The sequence below is a fragment of the Onychomys torridus genome, chromosome 6 (assembly GCF_903995425.1).
Source record: "Onychomys torridus chromosome 6, mOncTor1.1, whole genome shotgun sequence".
In the NCBI taxonomy this organism is placed as follows: Eukaryota; Metazoa; Chordata; class Mammalia; order Rodentia; family Cricetidae; genus Onychomys; species Onychomys torridus.
In genome coordinates this window covers 35191411-35206461 of record NC_050448.1, presented here as the reverse complement: position 1 = coordinate 35206461, position 15051 = coordinate 35191411, and the positions used below count along the sequence as shown (strand labels likewise).

The 15051-nt window shown below is 37.2% G+C and overlaps 1 protein-coding gene across 5 annotated transcripts in view; it reads left to right on the top strand.

Moving 5' to 3' along the window:
* Nucleotides 1-15051, top strand: part of Nbea (neurobeachin) — a 551973-nt gene that overhangs the window by 264156 nt on the left and 272766 nt on the right. For all 5 annotated transcript variants that reach the window (XM_036189952.1, XM_036189948.1, XM_036189950.1 and 2 more), the window contains one exon: nt 10660-10724. In XM_036189952.1, the coding sequence (XP_036045845.1) occupies nt 10660-10724 (65 nt within the window). The remainder of the gene's footprint in view (nt 1-10659; nt 10725-15051) is intronic.

Sequence of the window (15051 nt, the reverse complement as noted above, 5' to 3'; positions counted from 1 at the left end):
AAACAGTAAAAGCTTACCTACTGACTTAACCGTGGCCTCCTCAGTAGAAGGGTGAGCACACCAGACCATAGCCGACCTGAGGTCCGCCTAACGCCATCGCCAAGCCAGATAAGCCAAGTGTGACTCCAGTGGTCTTTATATATCCCGGAGCAAACAGCAAAAGCTTACCTACAGCTTTCCAGGTTCACATTTACTTTCTTCAGGAGTGTGTTCGTGGGAAGCCAGGAATACAGTTGAGAGGAAACCATAGAGAACACCAGCCCTGGAAGCAGCTCGTCTGCAGAGTGTGTGAACATTGTACCCAGTGCCGAGCGAGATCCTGAGTTCAGGGGAAATGGAAGCTCCGTGGACATTTTAAGTTGATAAGAATCCAAATATTTAGCAGCTTTTGTGGCAAGGCATAGTTTAGAATGCCTTCTTTCTTAGCCCTGACTATCACTGCAGTTGAGAGAAATAAAGAGGAATGTTGCATTAGGATCTGGTGTCTTTAATGGCCTCATCATCTAATCATAGGTTTCACATCACCCATTTGCTGGCTCCAGGAATTCCTGCCATTAGGGGCCCTAGAGAGGAAACTTTGCCCCAGATATTGATTGGAAGGAAGAGTGGGAAATGTAAGCTCTCTCTGTGGTGCACTTTCTTCAGTGTGTCAGCAGCACAGCATGACAAACGGCCTCTTAGATTGACTTCCAAATTGAAGTTCTAAAAGAATTCAGTGTTCAAACACTGACAAATTTAAATCTTTCAAGTGCTTTTCTGGTTAAATAGCCCTCACATAAGTAACCAGAAAGGTCGACACATTAAAAATACCTCAGGTTGTTTTGTTGTTCAGTTCATCTGTAATGTTACTTTCTACAAAGCAAAATTTTTAAGAAAGCAAATGAGTGGTTTTCATTCTACCAAATGCAGTTGTGTAGGCTAACTATTTTAGTGTGGAATTCAGCTAATCAATCAATTGCAGATCATTAGTTGGTCCATAGATGTTTTCAAACTTTGGTTTTGAGGGTACTGAGGTAGACAGATTTCAGAAGGTTCTTAAAATAATATGACATTTTTCTCTAACACTAAAATTTGTGATTTTTACCAGTTAGCAGGATGACCACAGCAGTGACAGACCTCTATGAGGAAAGTTAAGAGTGCTGTGGAGCTAGCTTGGCCTAGCTCTCTGAAAAGCATGATCTTCTCTGCAGATCTTAGTGCATTTCTTCCACTGGAGCTGATCCCTGTAGAATTAGCACAGTCTGTGGGCTGTCTTCCTGCCAGGGCAGGCAATCATGATGAATCTTTAAAACCTCAGACATCAGAGCTCTTTTGCTTTGTTTACTGTTGGTCACCACAGGATGAACAGCAGCAGTGAGCAAGACTAACAAAAGCAGTTCAAAGTTCAATGAGTCCTTACCGGCTGGATACATTATATGCTCCCACCCCAGTGAGAAACACCTTACAATATTATCCACGCTGTGATTTAATCCCTGCCAAAATAAGTTTTGAAAGCAAATATCATTTTGTAGTTTGTTAGCATAAAATTTATTTATCCTCAAATTTAGACAAGCCATTGGAAACTTGAATTGTGTTAGAATAAGCAATTGGGATTGAACAGAAAAGGAAGTGTACTTTTCTTTGGCTGCTGTCTTTGCTACAACTCATTAGATGCTTTTATTTTTACCCTTTTCATTTCCATATTGGAAATTCTTCATTAAATACTACATGTTATTAATGATATTTGGTTTTCTTTCCTTCTTTTCTGAGCACCTAAAAAATTACTCTTGCCAACAGTTTGTCCAAAATGTGGTCTAAATTCACATGAGATCGCATTACAAATGTCTGAAGGTACTTGTCAAGGATAATTTGGTTCATATGGCACCCTCTAAACTCCAAGGGGCATGGTATCCAGTTTATCCCTAGTGGGATTTTGCATTTCTTCAAAAACATATTTTAAGTTTCAAGAAGATATTACCATTCTCCATTGTAATTTGCTTATTGCTCCAAAAACAGAACAATTTTTGCTGTATTTGGATACTTTCTTCCTTGTACATTTTAAATTTTAAGAATAATTATTTACTCTTCACTTATGGTTTGTATTAAAATAGTTACCATCATCTTCTTAACAAAATGTTTCTTATTCTTTCGAAGTGTAAGGAACTGTATACAGTGGTTAGTCTACTTGACAAGGAGCCCCTGGCCAGCGTCCTGCATAGGCTCCGAGGTTGTTGTAGGTAGCGTGGCGTCAGACTGTGTGTCTCGGCAGTGCTGTGGCTGAGATGCTGCTACCCTCGCACAACTTAACTTCCCTCTTAAGTTACCCTTGCTGGACTACATTCTTAGATGAATAGCAGACCGAGTCTCTCAAGTAAACTTTCTTAGGTACTATAATAGTTTCTAATTATTTCCAGATTTTCTTTTTTAGGAAGTCTCCATGAGAAGAGCTCTAAGAAAAATTGAGTGGTGCTACCCACAGGATTTCTTTAGGCTCCCATCAGTAAAGCTTAGCAGATGCCACTTTCATTTCTTTTTGCCTTAATGTGTCAAGAGATAAATTGAGGGACCTCATGTAAAAAAAGTCATATTCTCGGTATTTAAGTACTTTCTGACTTAAAGCACTGATTAAGCAAATGCCTGCTTAATAAATCATTCCTGTTCTCATTGAAAACTTTAAAATACATAAGTTAAAATAAAGACTCTTAGGATCTATGTATGACATGCACAGCATGAATTATTTTGTGGTTTGTATGACTTTGTTCTTTTCTAAATACTTCATATACTTGACTAAAAGGATTTGATGACTTCACTGGTGTGGTCAGGGTGTGACACGGGACTTTAAAAACAGCACTCACAAAGGAGCCACAACTGAGGGAAATCCTTCTCCTTTCAAGTGATTTGGCCTTTGAACATTTAATTTTTAAAAACTTTCTCCAATTTGGTACAGTTTAGTCAGATGGTACAAAAGAAAATTATTTTCTTCTCGATGTAATAAAGCCAAGATGAGATTCTAAGGCTAGGCTGAGGCTAATGCAGAGGTCTGACCAGTGTCTTCATTCATGAGTACTCAGTACTGTACTGAGTACTCCATACTGTAAGGACTTGAGGGTGTGTAATAAGATGATAAATATGAGAAAAGCAGAGATGGGTCCTGTGTTTTTCTCCAGGTCTTTGGAAATATCATTAAATCCTGAAGTGAATTAAATTCTGTCACGTGAGTCGGTGCTTAGGCACTGTGTGATCACCTATCGTTATTATTCTGTGTGTTGGTTACTAGCACGATTCATCCATAACGATAGGAGGCTAGGCCTATCTATGGCATTGCAAATTACACATCTGAATTTGAAAGAAATGAGCTAGAATATAAAACAAAACGAAACAAAAAACCAACAACACATGTTCTGACATTTTAATTGATTTAATCAAGTAACATGCATGTGTGACTCTGAAGACTGTTCATGGAAGGCTCTATGAAGTGGACCCTGAAGCTGGTAGCTTTCCCTGCTACATTATCAGGGAAGGAGACACATCTCTTGGAAAAAATCCAAACATGTATGAAGGTCTGTTTGTCCTCAGGCCTGGGGCCAACCTTGTTTATTGCACATCAAAAATGAAATAACTAGGATTAGTGAGATAGTTCCACAGGTAAAAGTCCTTAACCCGCAAGCCAGACAACCCGAGTTAGACCCCCATAACCCATGAGGAAATGAGACAACCAAATCCCTGAAACTGTCATCTCATTTCTAAATGAGAAAAGGAAATAAATGACTGCTCCTAGGTATGGTGGAGGAGAAAGTTTATTGTAGATCAAAGGAAAAGCACAGTAAATATGAGGAAGAACATAGCCAGAGGCATCGGGAAGGGTCCAGAGTGAAAATGCCCGTCAAGTAAATCGGGCCATGTGAGAAGATCGGGGACGAACAGGAGCAGTAGCCAAGAGGACAAGAGGTCCAAAAGGTCAAAAAAGGCCGGCATAGTCAAAATGGCTAGATTATATGGGGAAGAGCAGCTGCGGGGCAGCCCAGCCCCTGGGTTGGAGAGTTCAGGGTAGGGGTGGGATATACCAGTCAAGAGGATCCTGGAACAGGTATGGACTGAGGGATGCTGGGAGAACCTGGCACCCAGCATATGCTTTGATATGTTAATAGGCACCAAAGTTAGTCATTTGTCTGGGTTTGAGACTTAACAACTGCCACATGCACTCCATGGCACAAGCATACTGATGCCCCCTCCTTCCAGTATCACACACACATTAATAATAATAATAATAATAATAATAATAATAATAATTTTTAAATGACAATTTTTATAAAATAAACCATACAGAATTTTTACTGGGTTATATAGAGTATTTTACATTTTTCTGGGCATCTTTCAAATGAATTTTCCACAATTTTAGTCATTTTTTTTCTTAATCTTTTAACAAATCCATCTTTTTGCTTGATATCTTCTGTAAGCTCCCTACCTTCATGTCCACATGAATTGGTTTATCTAAAAAGATGTGGATGCTCATTCTAAAAAAAAAAAAAGGAAGCTCCAATGGGATGGACAAGGAAAGGAAAAGGAGGCCATTCTCTGAAGAGAAAGGTCCATCCCAGCTCAGGAATTTCTGTCCCCTGCCTCATGTAACTTCTTATGTCATGTAAAAGGCCTTCATATTCTCATGCTAAATCAGAAATTAAAAGTTATACTTTACATGTTCAGCTTTTGAACTTTGTTTTAGAAGTTCTTGTTGTATCAAACTTTAATTTCAAGACTTGAAAGAATTCAGAACCACATCTGTAAATAAATCTTAACTGTATATTTGAATGTGACAAACACTAATTTTTTAAAATGTTACATATTTGTAGTTAGAGTTTTCCTGCCTGGCCCAGTCAGGACAAATCTCTCTTACCCGCCAGTCCCACAGTCGCTCAGACCCAACCAAGAAAGCATACAGAAACTTACATTGTTTACAAACTGTATGGCTGTGGCAGGCTTCTTGTTATCTACTTTTTCTATCTTAAATTAACCCATTTCTGCTTATCTATACTTTGCCACATGGCTTGTGGCTTACCAGTGTCTTTACATGTTGCTTCTCATGGCGGCGGCTGGCGGTGTCTCCCCAGCCTTCTACTTCCCAGAATTCTTTTCTCTCTTGTCCCGCCTATACTTCCTGCCTGGCCACTGACCAATCAGAACTTTATTTACACAGAGCGATATCCACAGCACATATTTTCTCTTAGAATTGCTCGAATTGTGTCCATAGATTTTGATGTGTTATGTTTTCATTTTCATTTCATCAGTTTTTAAAAGGTTTTATCCTTTTTTGTTTCTGCTTGACCCAGTTTTCATGTGATAGTGTGTTTGTTGCTCAGAGTCAATTTTGGGTGCTTTCTGCTGTTTCTTTTGTGGACATCCAGCTTTAATCCATGGTGAGCTTTTATAGACAGTTCAGTAGGCTTCTGAGGAAAATAAATCAAAATAAAACAAAACAACAACAACAAAAAAAACCACTCTTTAGTGCTTGGGTGGAATGTTCTATAGATATCTGTTCGATCAATTTGATGTATGGTATTATTTAACTTCAGAGTTTATTTAGTTTTTATCTGGATGCTCTGTCTTTTGGTGAGACCGGAGTATTGAAGTCACCCATTATCTGTTAGGGTTGATGTGTGACTTTTAGATAGAGTATTTCTTTTATGAAATTGGATGTCCTTTTGTTTTGTGGGTATGTCTAGAACTATAATATCCTCTTGATGGATTTTTTCCTTAATAAGTATGTGCACTTATGTTGAACATGTTCAAACTTTGTGTTGTCATTCTTTAAGAAATACAGTAGGACAGCTATCTATATAGCATTTATATACTAAGAACTACAAATCTAATGATTGTTTATATTGTACCAGGGATGTACTTACATTATATACAAATACTATACCATTTTATATGAGGGACTTAAGCAACCCTGAATATTGTTATCTTTATGTTGCCTACTTGGTTTTACATGATTATCCTTTGTATTAGCAATTTCTGTAAATTAATCAATTAATCATCGATTTTTTTTTTGTTGTTTCTTACATTATTTTTTCCTATAAGTTTTTAGTACAATGTTCATGAAAGTAAGCCATGAAAAGGCAAAAAAGAAAAAAATACTTTAAATTTTTTACAGGTATACTCAGATACACATTAGCTTATCTTTCTGTCCTAGATGGCTTCCTTCTTTCCTTCCTTCCTTCTTTCCTTCCTTCTTTCTTTTTTGCTATGATAAACACCATGACCTGTAACACAAATCTTTAAAGGTCTTATTAATACAAAGAAAGGACCCAGAACCAGATATTGGGGTAAAAGCTGAAAGATAGGTGAGGCAGAAGCAAGGCATTAGTTCTTATTGCCACTAGTTCTTACCCCTATGAAATCCTCCACCCAAAGAGAGCGAGCTCCTCTCTCTGCCCCGCCATATCACTTCCTCTCTCAGCCCAGCTCTATCACTTCCTATCTATCTGTACAGACCTCCAGACCTCCGTGGTTAACTAGTGGCTGGCTCCTCCTTTGATTTACAGGCAAGCTTTATTTGTTAGACCACAAATAAAATATCACCACAATGACCAGAAGCAGGTTTGGGGTGAAAAGGACTTATTTCAGCTTACTCCTCCAGGTTACAGTCCATCATGAGGGAAGTTAGGACAGGAACTCAAGGCAGGAAATTGAAGGCAAGAACCATGTAAGAACACCGTTATTGACTTGCTTTCTCTCGCTTGTCTCAAGGTGACTTAGTGGGCTCTCCTGTTTATCTACCAGCATTGAAGACAGTACACACAAGCATGCCTGTAGGCCAGTCTGACCCAGACAGTTTCTCAGTGTCAGTTCCCTCTCCCCAGGTTACTCTCATTTGGGTCAGTAAAAACTAATAAGCACACTTTCCCATTCATAGAAAACGTGTGGGTCGCCTCTTTTTATTTTACACAGTATTCTTTATTCCAGGTCTTATTCTTACTAGCTTTACTAGCTTATTGGTTGGGTTTTTCAACATGTCATCATCTTATAAGTTACAATGAGCATTTACTTTGAAGATTTTTAGGAAACCACCACTTTGGGTGATAGTTAATGTTAAGTAGACCTTAAGGATACAGGAAATAAAAAATCAGTTTTCAGTTTCCAGAAGACTTTACATATATTCTTACCCTCTTGTTTTCCTTCTAATATTTACCATATTTTCAAAATGTTTAAGATGGATTAAATACCTAAGGATATTAAGTTGGCATGTTTAATTTTATACAAAGAAGGAGGAATGAGTAATGTGCATTGAGCTGACATAGATGAGGAGAAACTGAAGGAAAGAATAATGTTCTGAGCCTGAGCTGTCTACCGATCATCCCACTGACATAAGAGAACATAGGGATTTCATCATCACCCTTCTGGAACTTATTTGTCTTCAGAGTGTTCCATTTCAAAGGATCTTCACACAAGATCCAATTCCCTGAGAAAGACCCTCATCTTAAGGAAATTTTATGCATCCACAAAGAACAGTTAAAAATGGTGACAACTGTTTTAAATACTTGATTGTCCTCTGCAAGCATTTCAAGTTTAAATGAAATGTTTCCCACAAAGATAAAGATGTGATGTGGGGTGTTGGTGTACCCAGCTGGATGCAGTCATGCCACTTGTTCCTCTACTCACAATGAGTTTATATTGTGCAGGGGTCTCCTGGGCTAAGATATAGCCTTAGAAAGCATGTATTTCACAATACAGAATAATGTAGCAGGCCACATCCTGATTGCAACAATCTGTTTAAAAAATTATATAACACTGTTCTAAGATGCAAATTTCTTAAATGAAGGCTTGTGCTTCTATTACCATTATATTTAAACACCAACATCCTTACCATAGCTCTAACTTTTAACCACTATTTCTGTATCAAAAGTTATAAATTACCATCTGGCCTAAAGGCAGATTACAGATATTTTCAGTTTGATCTAACTAGTTTTTAAAACATTTACTTTGCTCACCTTGTACATTGGAGTATTTGGATGTGTTCTATAAAATATCTGTGAATTCTGTGATTGAAGAGCATGTCAACAGAGCCATAGGTTTAAGAAGTTGTCTCTATGACTCTTCTTCATAGTGGAATGAATTGTTATCACAGTAAATGTCAAATAGCCCTGAAAAACTAACATCTTTTGTGGAATCTTGATTTGTAATGAACATAGTATTTAAGAACAATGTCTAAAAGGATGGTAGTAGGACACTTATTTAAAATGTAAGAAAAGAAGGCCCCTGTGATTTTCAATAAAGGTGGAGCTGAAAGGAGTTCTGAGAAATGGAGCAGCCTTGTCAAGGTGCTTCACAGCGGCAGCACAATGGCTTTGAGCTGTCCTCAAGTCTTTTCCCAGTTACTGATTCTCTTTGTGCATAGAGTGTAGACTCGTGGTTCTCCTTGAAATAATCATCTATCAGTTTGCTTCAGTACTTTATTCTCAGCACAAATTCAAAGCTCTAAATGGGAATGGGATCTATAGTGAAGAAAAGGTTGAGGTTAACAAGAAGACTTTTTGTGAATCTGGATTCATGCTTAGGGCAATTGAATACCTCTAGGTAGCTAGCTTTTCATATATAAAGAAAAGCATGATTTTCTATATAATGAGCTAAATAAAGTTTTGTTCCAATGCTGCATGGTTATTAATTAATAATTAATAACACTATTAATTATAACTATATCACTCATTTGGAAAAGACTTGTACTGAGTTTACTTGTATACTGATATCAATTTGAGTCAAAACTTAGATGTAAGAAGCTAAGAAATGGAGGCTGGAGAGATGGCTCAAAGGTTAAGAGCACTGACTGCTCTTCCAGAGGTCCTGAGTTCAATTCCCAGCAACCACATGGTGCCTCACAACCATCTGTAATGAGATCTGGCACCCTCTTCTGGCCTGCAGGGATACATGCAGGCAGAACACTGTATACATTAATAAATAAATCTTTAAAAAAAAAAAAAGAAGCTAAAAAATGGCATTTTATTATAATAAACTTTCATTCCACCATATCTGTTAAGGTGTAAAAATATTATATGAAATAATGGTTTTCCATGTGCAAAAAAAAGAAAAAGAAACATAAGTCATGAAATGGGATTTGTACATGAGTGACATGAATAATTAATAGAAATTTATATGTGTGTGTGTGTATGTGTGTGTGTATTAATGTAACTAGAGAAATATTTTTGGAGCTACTAAAAGGAATATAGTTTTTAATTAAAAACTTACTTGCCAACTATATATTTTTAATAAAGTTGAAGTTATTTGAATTAACCCAGCACCAAAGTGAACATTTAAATATATTTCAAATTTTCCATAGGAAGTATACAAAATAAAGCAGCATTCTTTCCTAATTCAAAACACTGTATCAGAGTTGTTGGTGTTCATATTTGTAGCCCTTTCTCTGTGTGGTCACTAGATTCAAGCATTTAGCAAATGTGGCCAATTAGCAAACAGAGAATACTTTAGAGTAATATTAAGTATTGTTTCACACATTTGAAAATAATGAATTTGTAGCTTTGTGCTGTTTCAGACTTTTTGAATGTGAGTCTGACCAGATCAATTTATTTCCAAGACAGTCTAGAGATATGGATTGTGTAAAGGTACAAATGCATAAATGTATAGATTTCCTAAATGTATAGCAACATAAAGGCATAGATACATAAAGGCATAGATTGCATAAAGTTACAGATGCATTAAGGCATAGCTGCATAAAGGCAAAGATGTATACAGCTACAAATGTGTAAAGGCATAGGTGTATAAAGGCATGGATGCATAAAGGTACATGTGCATAAAGACATAGATACATAAAGGTATAGATGTATAAAGTATAGATTCATTAAAGCACAGGTGTATACAGGTATATGTGCTTAAAGGCATAAATGCATAAAAGCACAGATGCATAAAGGCATATGCACATAAATGCATAGATATATAAAGATATAGATGCACTAAGGCACAGATGCATAAAGTCACAGGTCCATCAGGGTATATGTGTCTGGAGGTATGAATATATGCACAGATACATAAGTATACAGATGCGGAAATGCACAGATTCATAAAGGTGTAAATACATAAAGATGTATGTGCATAAAAGTGTAGACGTATAAATGCACAGATATATAGAAGTATATGTGCATAAACATATAGATGCATAAAGGTATATGTGCATGGAGATATAGATATATAAATGCACAGATGCATAAGCATATAGATGCAGAAATGCACAGATATATAAAGGTGTATGTGCATAAGTGTATATATGCATAAAGGCATTTCCAATTTTGCTTCCAGTTATAATGAAAACTCTGTATTAATGACTAAAATTTTTAACAGTATAAAATATCTCTTCCTTGTGCATAGCTTCAGGCCTCTTTTGGTCATTTGTTCTTTCCTGGAAGGAAGCTTGGAGCTGAACGCCACTTTATCTGCTGTCCTACTTTCCAGCAAACTTCAGCTCTCTGGGCCCCAAAAGCCACCTTTTAAACTGTCTGAATTCGGGTCATGAAATGTCTTTCTTCTAAAGTGACACTTGTTATCAAACCTTGCAAAGACATTTGAAAACGAAGTGTTGTGGAGGCTACTAACAGTGTCAACACAGTCCTTAGCTAGTTACTATTTCGTTTGCATGGTCATTTTTCTTATTTTTGCTTTGGTTTATCCCTTTAGGAATGGCAAAATTCCATCCAGAAGAATGCGGGCCTTGCATTTATTGAACTCATCAATGAAGGAAGGTAATTAATTTTACACTTTCTGGGAAACTAGACAGTGTGCATTTGATTCCACTGGGCAACTGCTCTTTCATACCATCTGTTCTATAAATTGTAAGAAAATAGCTTTGAATTAAATAATTTAACATGTAGGTACTTAAAGTTTAAATTAACAAATTTTAGGTGTTAAGTATTTAGGTTTTGGATACAAAGTATATATGAAATAATATTAGATTCATGATGTTTTGTGAGATTTGAGCCACATCTTACTGAGTAGTGAAGTTGTGTTAGACAGATCAAGTGAATCCAGTCTGCAGTCCCATCTGCTACCCCATCTGTTTTCAGGCTAAGCTCAGTGTTTACGCTTGAGCCCTTATCAGTTCACATGAAGTGGCTTCTTATGATCCTGTCCTGTAATTGGTACCTAACTGGAAGTATAAAGGATGTTCAATACAGAAGGTGTAACAGCCTTCGTTAGGAGTGTCTGTTACATTGTTAATGATGCCATAGATGATACTTTGTTTGAAACTATCGTATTTGTCACTGACATGTGTGGTCATGTGTGATTTTGCAGTGCTTTATGGGTGGTATAAGGTTGCTAGAGCTGTCACTGTTTGATATGTCTACTTTCTATCAATCCAAGGCACACAACCATTACAAGTTGAATTTCTTGTATAATATAGTGCATTCTATAGAAAATAATTACTAAATATTTGGTATGATGTTTGCCTTTTTTGGAACAAGCTTTACATAGATTTAATAAGGAAGTAATGCTTATAGTATAAGAACTTGACTTTTTCTTCAAGAAATAATGATCCTTCAAAAGTAGTTTATATGTAGCATCAAAACTCAGTTTTTAGTATTGCTCTGCTTTCTTCCGTCACTTCACTGTATCCTGCTTGTATAGTATCCTATTGCACATTTCCTCTTTTAATATGCATAAGCAATGTTTTCAACATAATACAGCTCTGAAACTTAAAATAAGTTTTATGCTTACTGAAGTGTTAAAGATGAAGGAAATTGTAAGAATTGATAGTAGGGAAAGAGGACCCAGGTTCAATTCCCAGCACCCAATGATGGTTCACAACCATCTTTTACTCCAGTTAATCCAGGAATGATGCCCTCTCCTGGACTCTGTGGGCATCAGAAATGAGAAAAATTATTTTACTGTCAATAACAGTTGTTAGAGCGAAGGGAGCTGAACTTCTCATCTTTAATTAGATTATAATTATTGACAAAAAAAAAACGATGCTAGGAAATTTGCTAATATCAAAGATATAAAGCTTCTTGAAGTTTACATTTCCAGTAGTAGTTTAGGGTTTGCTTTATATTGAGAGGAATTGAAAATAAAGAAAATACTGATCACTTTTTAAAATAATTAAATCAGAAACTCTCCAACAACTCATTGTTCCATACAAGCTTTGCTACACAGAGGAAGGAATATTATGTTCCTAGTTGAAGATGATCTTAGTATTGACAACTATAAAGATAGTTTTCAGGATGAAAATTTTGATCATTAAAAAAGCAAAGAACATGAATGAGGGGAATATCTGCTATTATAAGTTCGGCTACAGTGCTTCAAGGTGGCCTTTGTTGTAAAATGGCTTTTATCTTGACAACATGTTGAAGGCTAAAGGAACCATGCCAGTGGGAAGAGAATGTCTTCTTCAATTTGACCTGAGATACAGTTAAAAGACATCCAGACTCAGGAAGAAGAAAACTCTAGGGATCAGGACTGGAGATGGAACTCAATAGACACTTCCTGCCTAGCACTCCAGAGACCTAGTGTTTGAATCCTAGCAGCACATAAGTTAGGTGTGGTGGAACATGCTTGTAATACCACATCTTGAGAGGTGCACAGAGGACGATTAGAAGTTCAAGGTGATGCTGAGCCACACAGTGAAGCTAGTCTAGAATACACAAAACTTCGTCTTAAAAATCAAGCAATAAGGGGTTGGGGATTTAGCTCAGTGGTAGAGTACTTGCCTAGCAAGCGCAAGGCCCTTGGTTCAGTCCTCAGCTCTGGGGAAAAAAAAAAAAAAATCAAGCAATAAACCAGGCGGTGATGGCACACGCCTGTAATCCCAGCACTTGAGAGGCAGAGGCAGGTGGATCTCTCTGAGTTCAAGGCCAACCTGGGCTACAGAGTAAGTTCCAGAAAAGAAGCAAAGCTACACAGAGAAACCCTGTCTCTAAACCCTCCCCCCCCCAAAAAAAAAAAAATCAAACAATAACTTGTAGACTTGTAGACAGTGATATGGTGCAAAGGCCTGGAGGCATGCAATGAAGAGGAGGTTTTCCCAGTCATCCAACAGCTACTGGATCTAGTGCCACAGACTCCAGCTCACAGGGTCCTGTTATGAGAGAATTTGGGCTCTGAGTGCTGGGAAGTCATTATTGAGGATTAGGCATGGTGTGCAGTGTGATGCACAGATTCAAGGGTTCAGCATGGAACCAGACTACCCTGTGAGTCTTCAGGCATCTTTTTAAGGATGATGTAGCTATGAGAATGGAAGACATGAACACATTAGAAAGTATCATTTATAAATTACATCAAGAAGACTGTGATGATAGAGAGAAGAGAAAAAAACAAAGACAGCCTGGTTTCTGGCTTTGGTGAATGGGTGTAAAGGTCAAGCTCGCCTAGGGAGAGCAGTGCAGGAGGGGCATTGTTTGATGAGAAGTGCTTTTGATTTGGGTTACACTGAACCTGTGAAATGTCCAGGTACAGAGGTTCAGAAGTTATCAAAGCACTTGGATCCTGAGCTCTTTAGAAAGCAAGCTGGAAGGGTTTTAGGTGAGTGGGAACTCAAAGGCAAGCTTCTAGTGCATGGAGCTCATCTCTTTCCCCACATCTCCATGTGTTGGCCTCTTTTTTTGTTTGTTTGTTTCTTCAAGACAGGGTTTATCTGTATTTGCAATCTAGTGTTTTCTCTTACAGTCCAAGGTTGGTGGGAAGAAGTCTTGAGCACATTCCCCTTTCTCTTCACTGAGCCTGTAAAGTAGACTCTTTTCCCCTGTTCCCCAACCCCTCCCCTACCTCTTGGGCCATACTACAATGGCTTAGTGCTAGGAATTGCTCACTGGCCATGTGTTTCTTATGGTTATTTTCACAGTGCCTAGTCAGATATGGCACAGGCACATTATTTATTCCAAGTTCACATATCAGCTCTTCCACTGGAAAATGCTTTTACTATAAGCATTTAACATAATCATACCCTGACATTATTTTAGAGAATGATCTAAAATGTGGTAGCACCTATTTCTCTGAAGATTGAAAATAATGCATGTGACATTTATAAGAGCTGCTGATATACAGACACTTAGAATGAGAAGCTCCATTTGTGTTGTTACATACTATACATACTGAGAATTCTCTGGTTCCCATCTGTAGTTTGGGTCATTCTTCAATTTAGGTATTTTTCTTGTGCAAAATCAAAATGTATTTCTTTCTCTTTTTTTTGTTTTTGTTTTTGTTTTTGTTTTTGTTTTTGGAGCCAGGGTGTAGTTTCTCTGTGTAGTTTTGGAGCCTGTCCTGGATCTCGCTGTGTAGACCAGGCAGGCCTCAGCTCACAGAGATCTGCCTGGCTCTGCCTCCCAAGTGCTGGGATTAAAGGTGTGCACCACCATTGCCCGGCTTCAAATTAAACATGTTAATACTGGTTTCCAAAGGTAGATGACCATTCAGTTCTTAGAGTAAAAGCACATCCCTCTGTGTATCTGCTACTGTAACTACTCATTCACTGTATGCTACATACAAACTCAGTACTTCACATGTGTGTTACCTCATTTGTCTGGACACAGAACATAGTTCCTAACTCTCATCTTGACTGTTGGGCTGTCCATTTATTTGCCTGGTAGGAATGGAAATTGTTATAAATGTTTATCTTTCTTAACAGCTACATACATTAATACAGTCCATCAATCAGAGCCTGAGAAAGCATGTGTGAGTCATCTATAATTAACAGGAAAAAACAGCTGATAAATGCACAGCTGAACTAAAGCACACCCAGGACAGCCTGAAATTATACTCTGGATCATTTAAAGGAATCTAACAAAGAATCTTTATTATTAAAACAAAGCAAGGTTAATGGAATGTAAAATTGCCAATACTATCTTGGCAATAATAATTAGAATTTAAATTATTAAAATATGAATTGAAGAGGAAATAAATAAGGAAGACATTTTTTAAATATGGGGTGTGAGTAATTCTTTGAAATGAATTAATCTTTTCCCTAAATAAAGTTCTATCACCCTTTTGAAAGGAATATTAGATATAATTAATGAATATCAGATACAATTAATGAATTCACTGTAAAAATGCAGGATATTTATGTTCACTGCTCATATA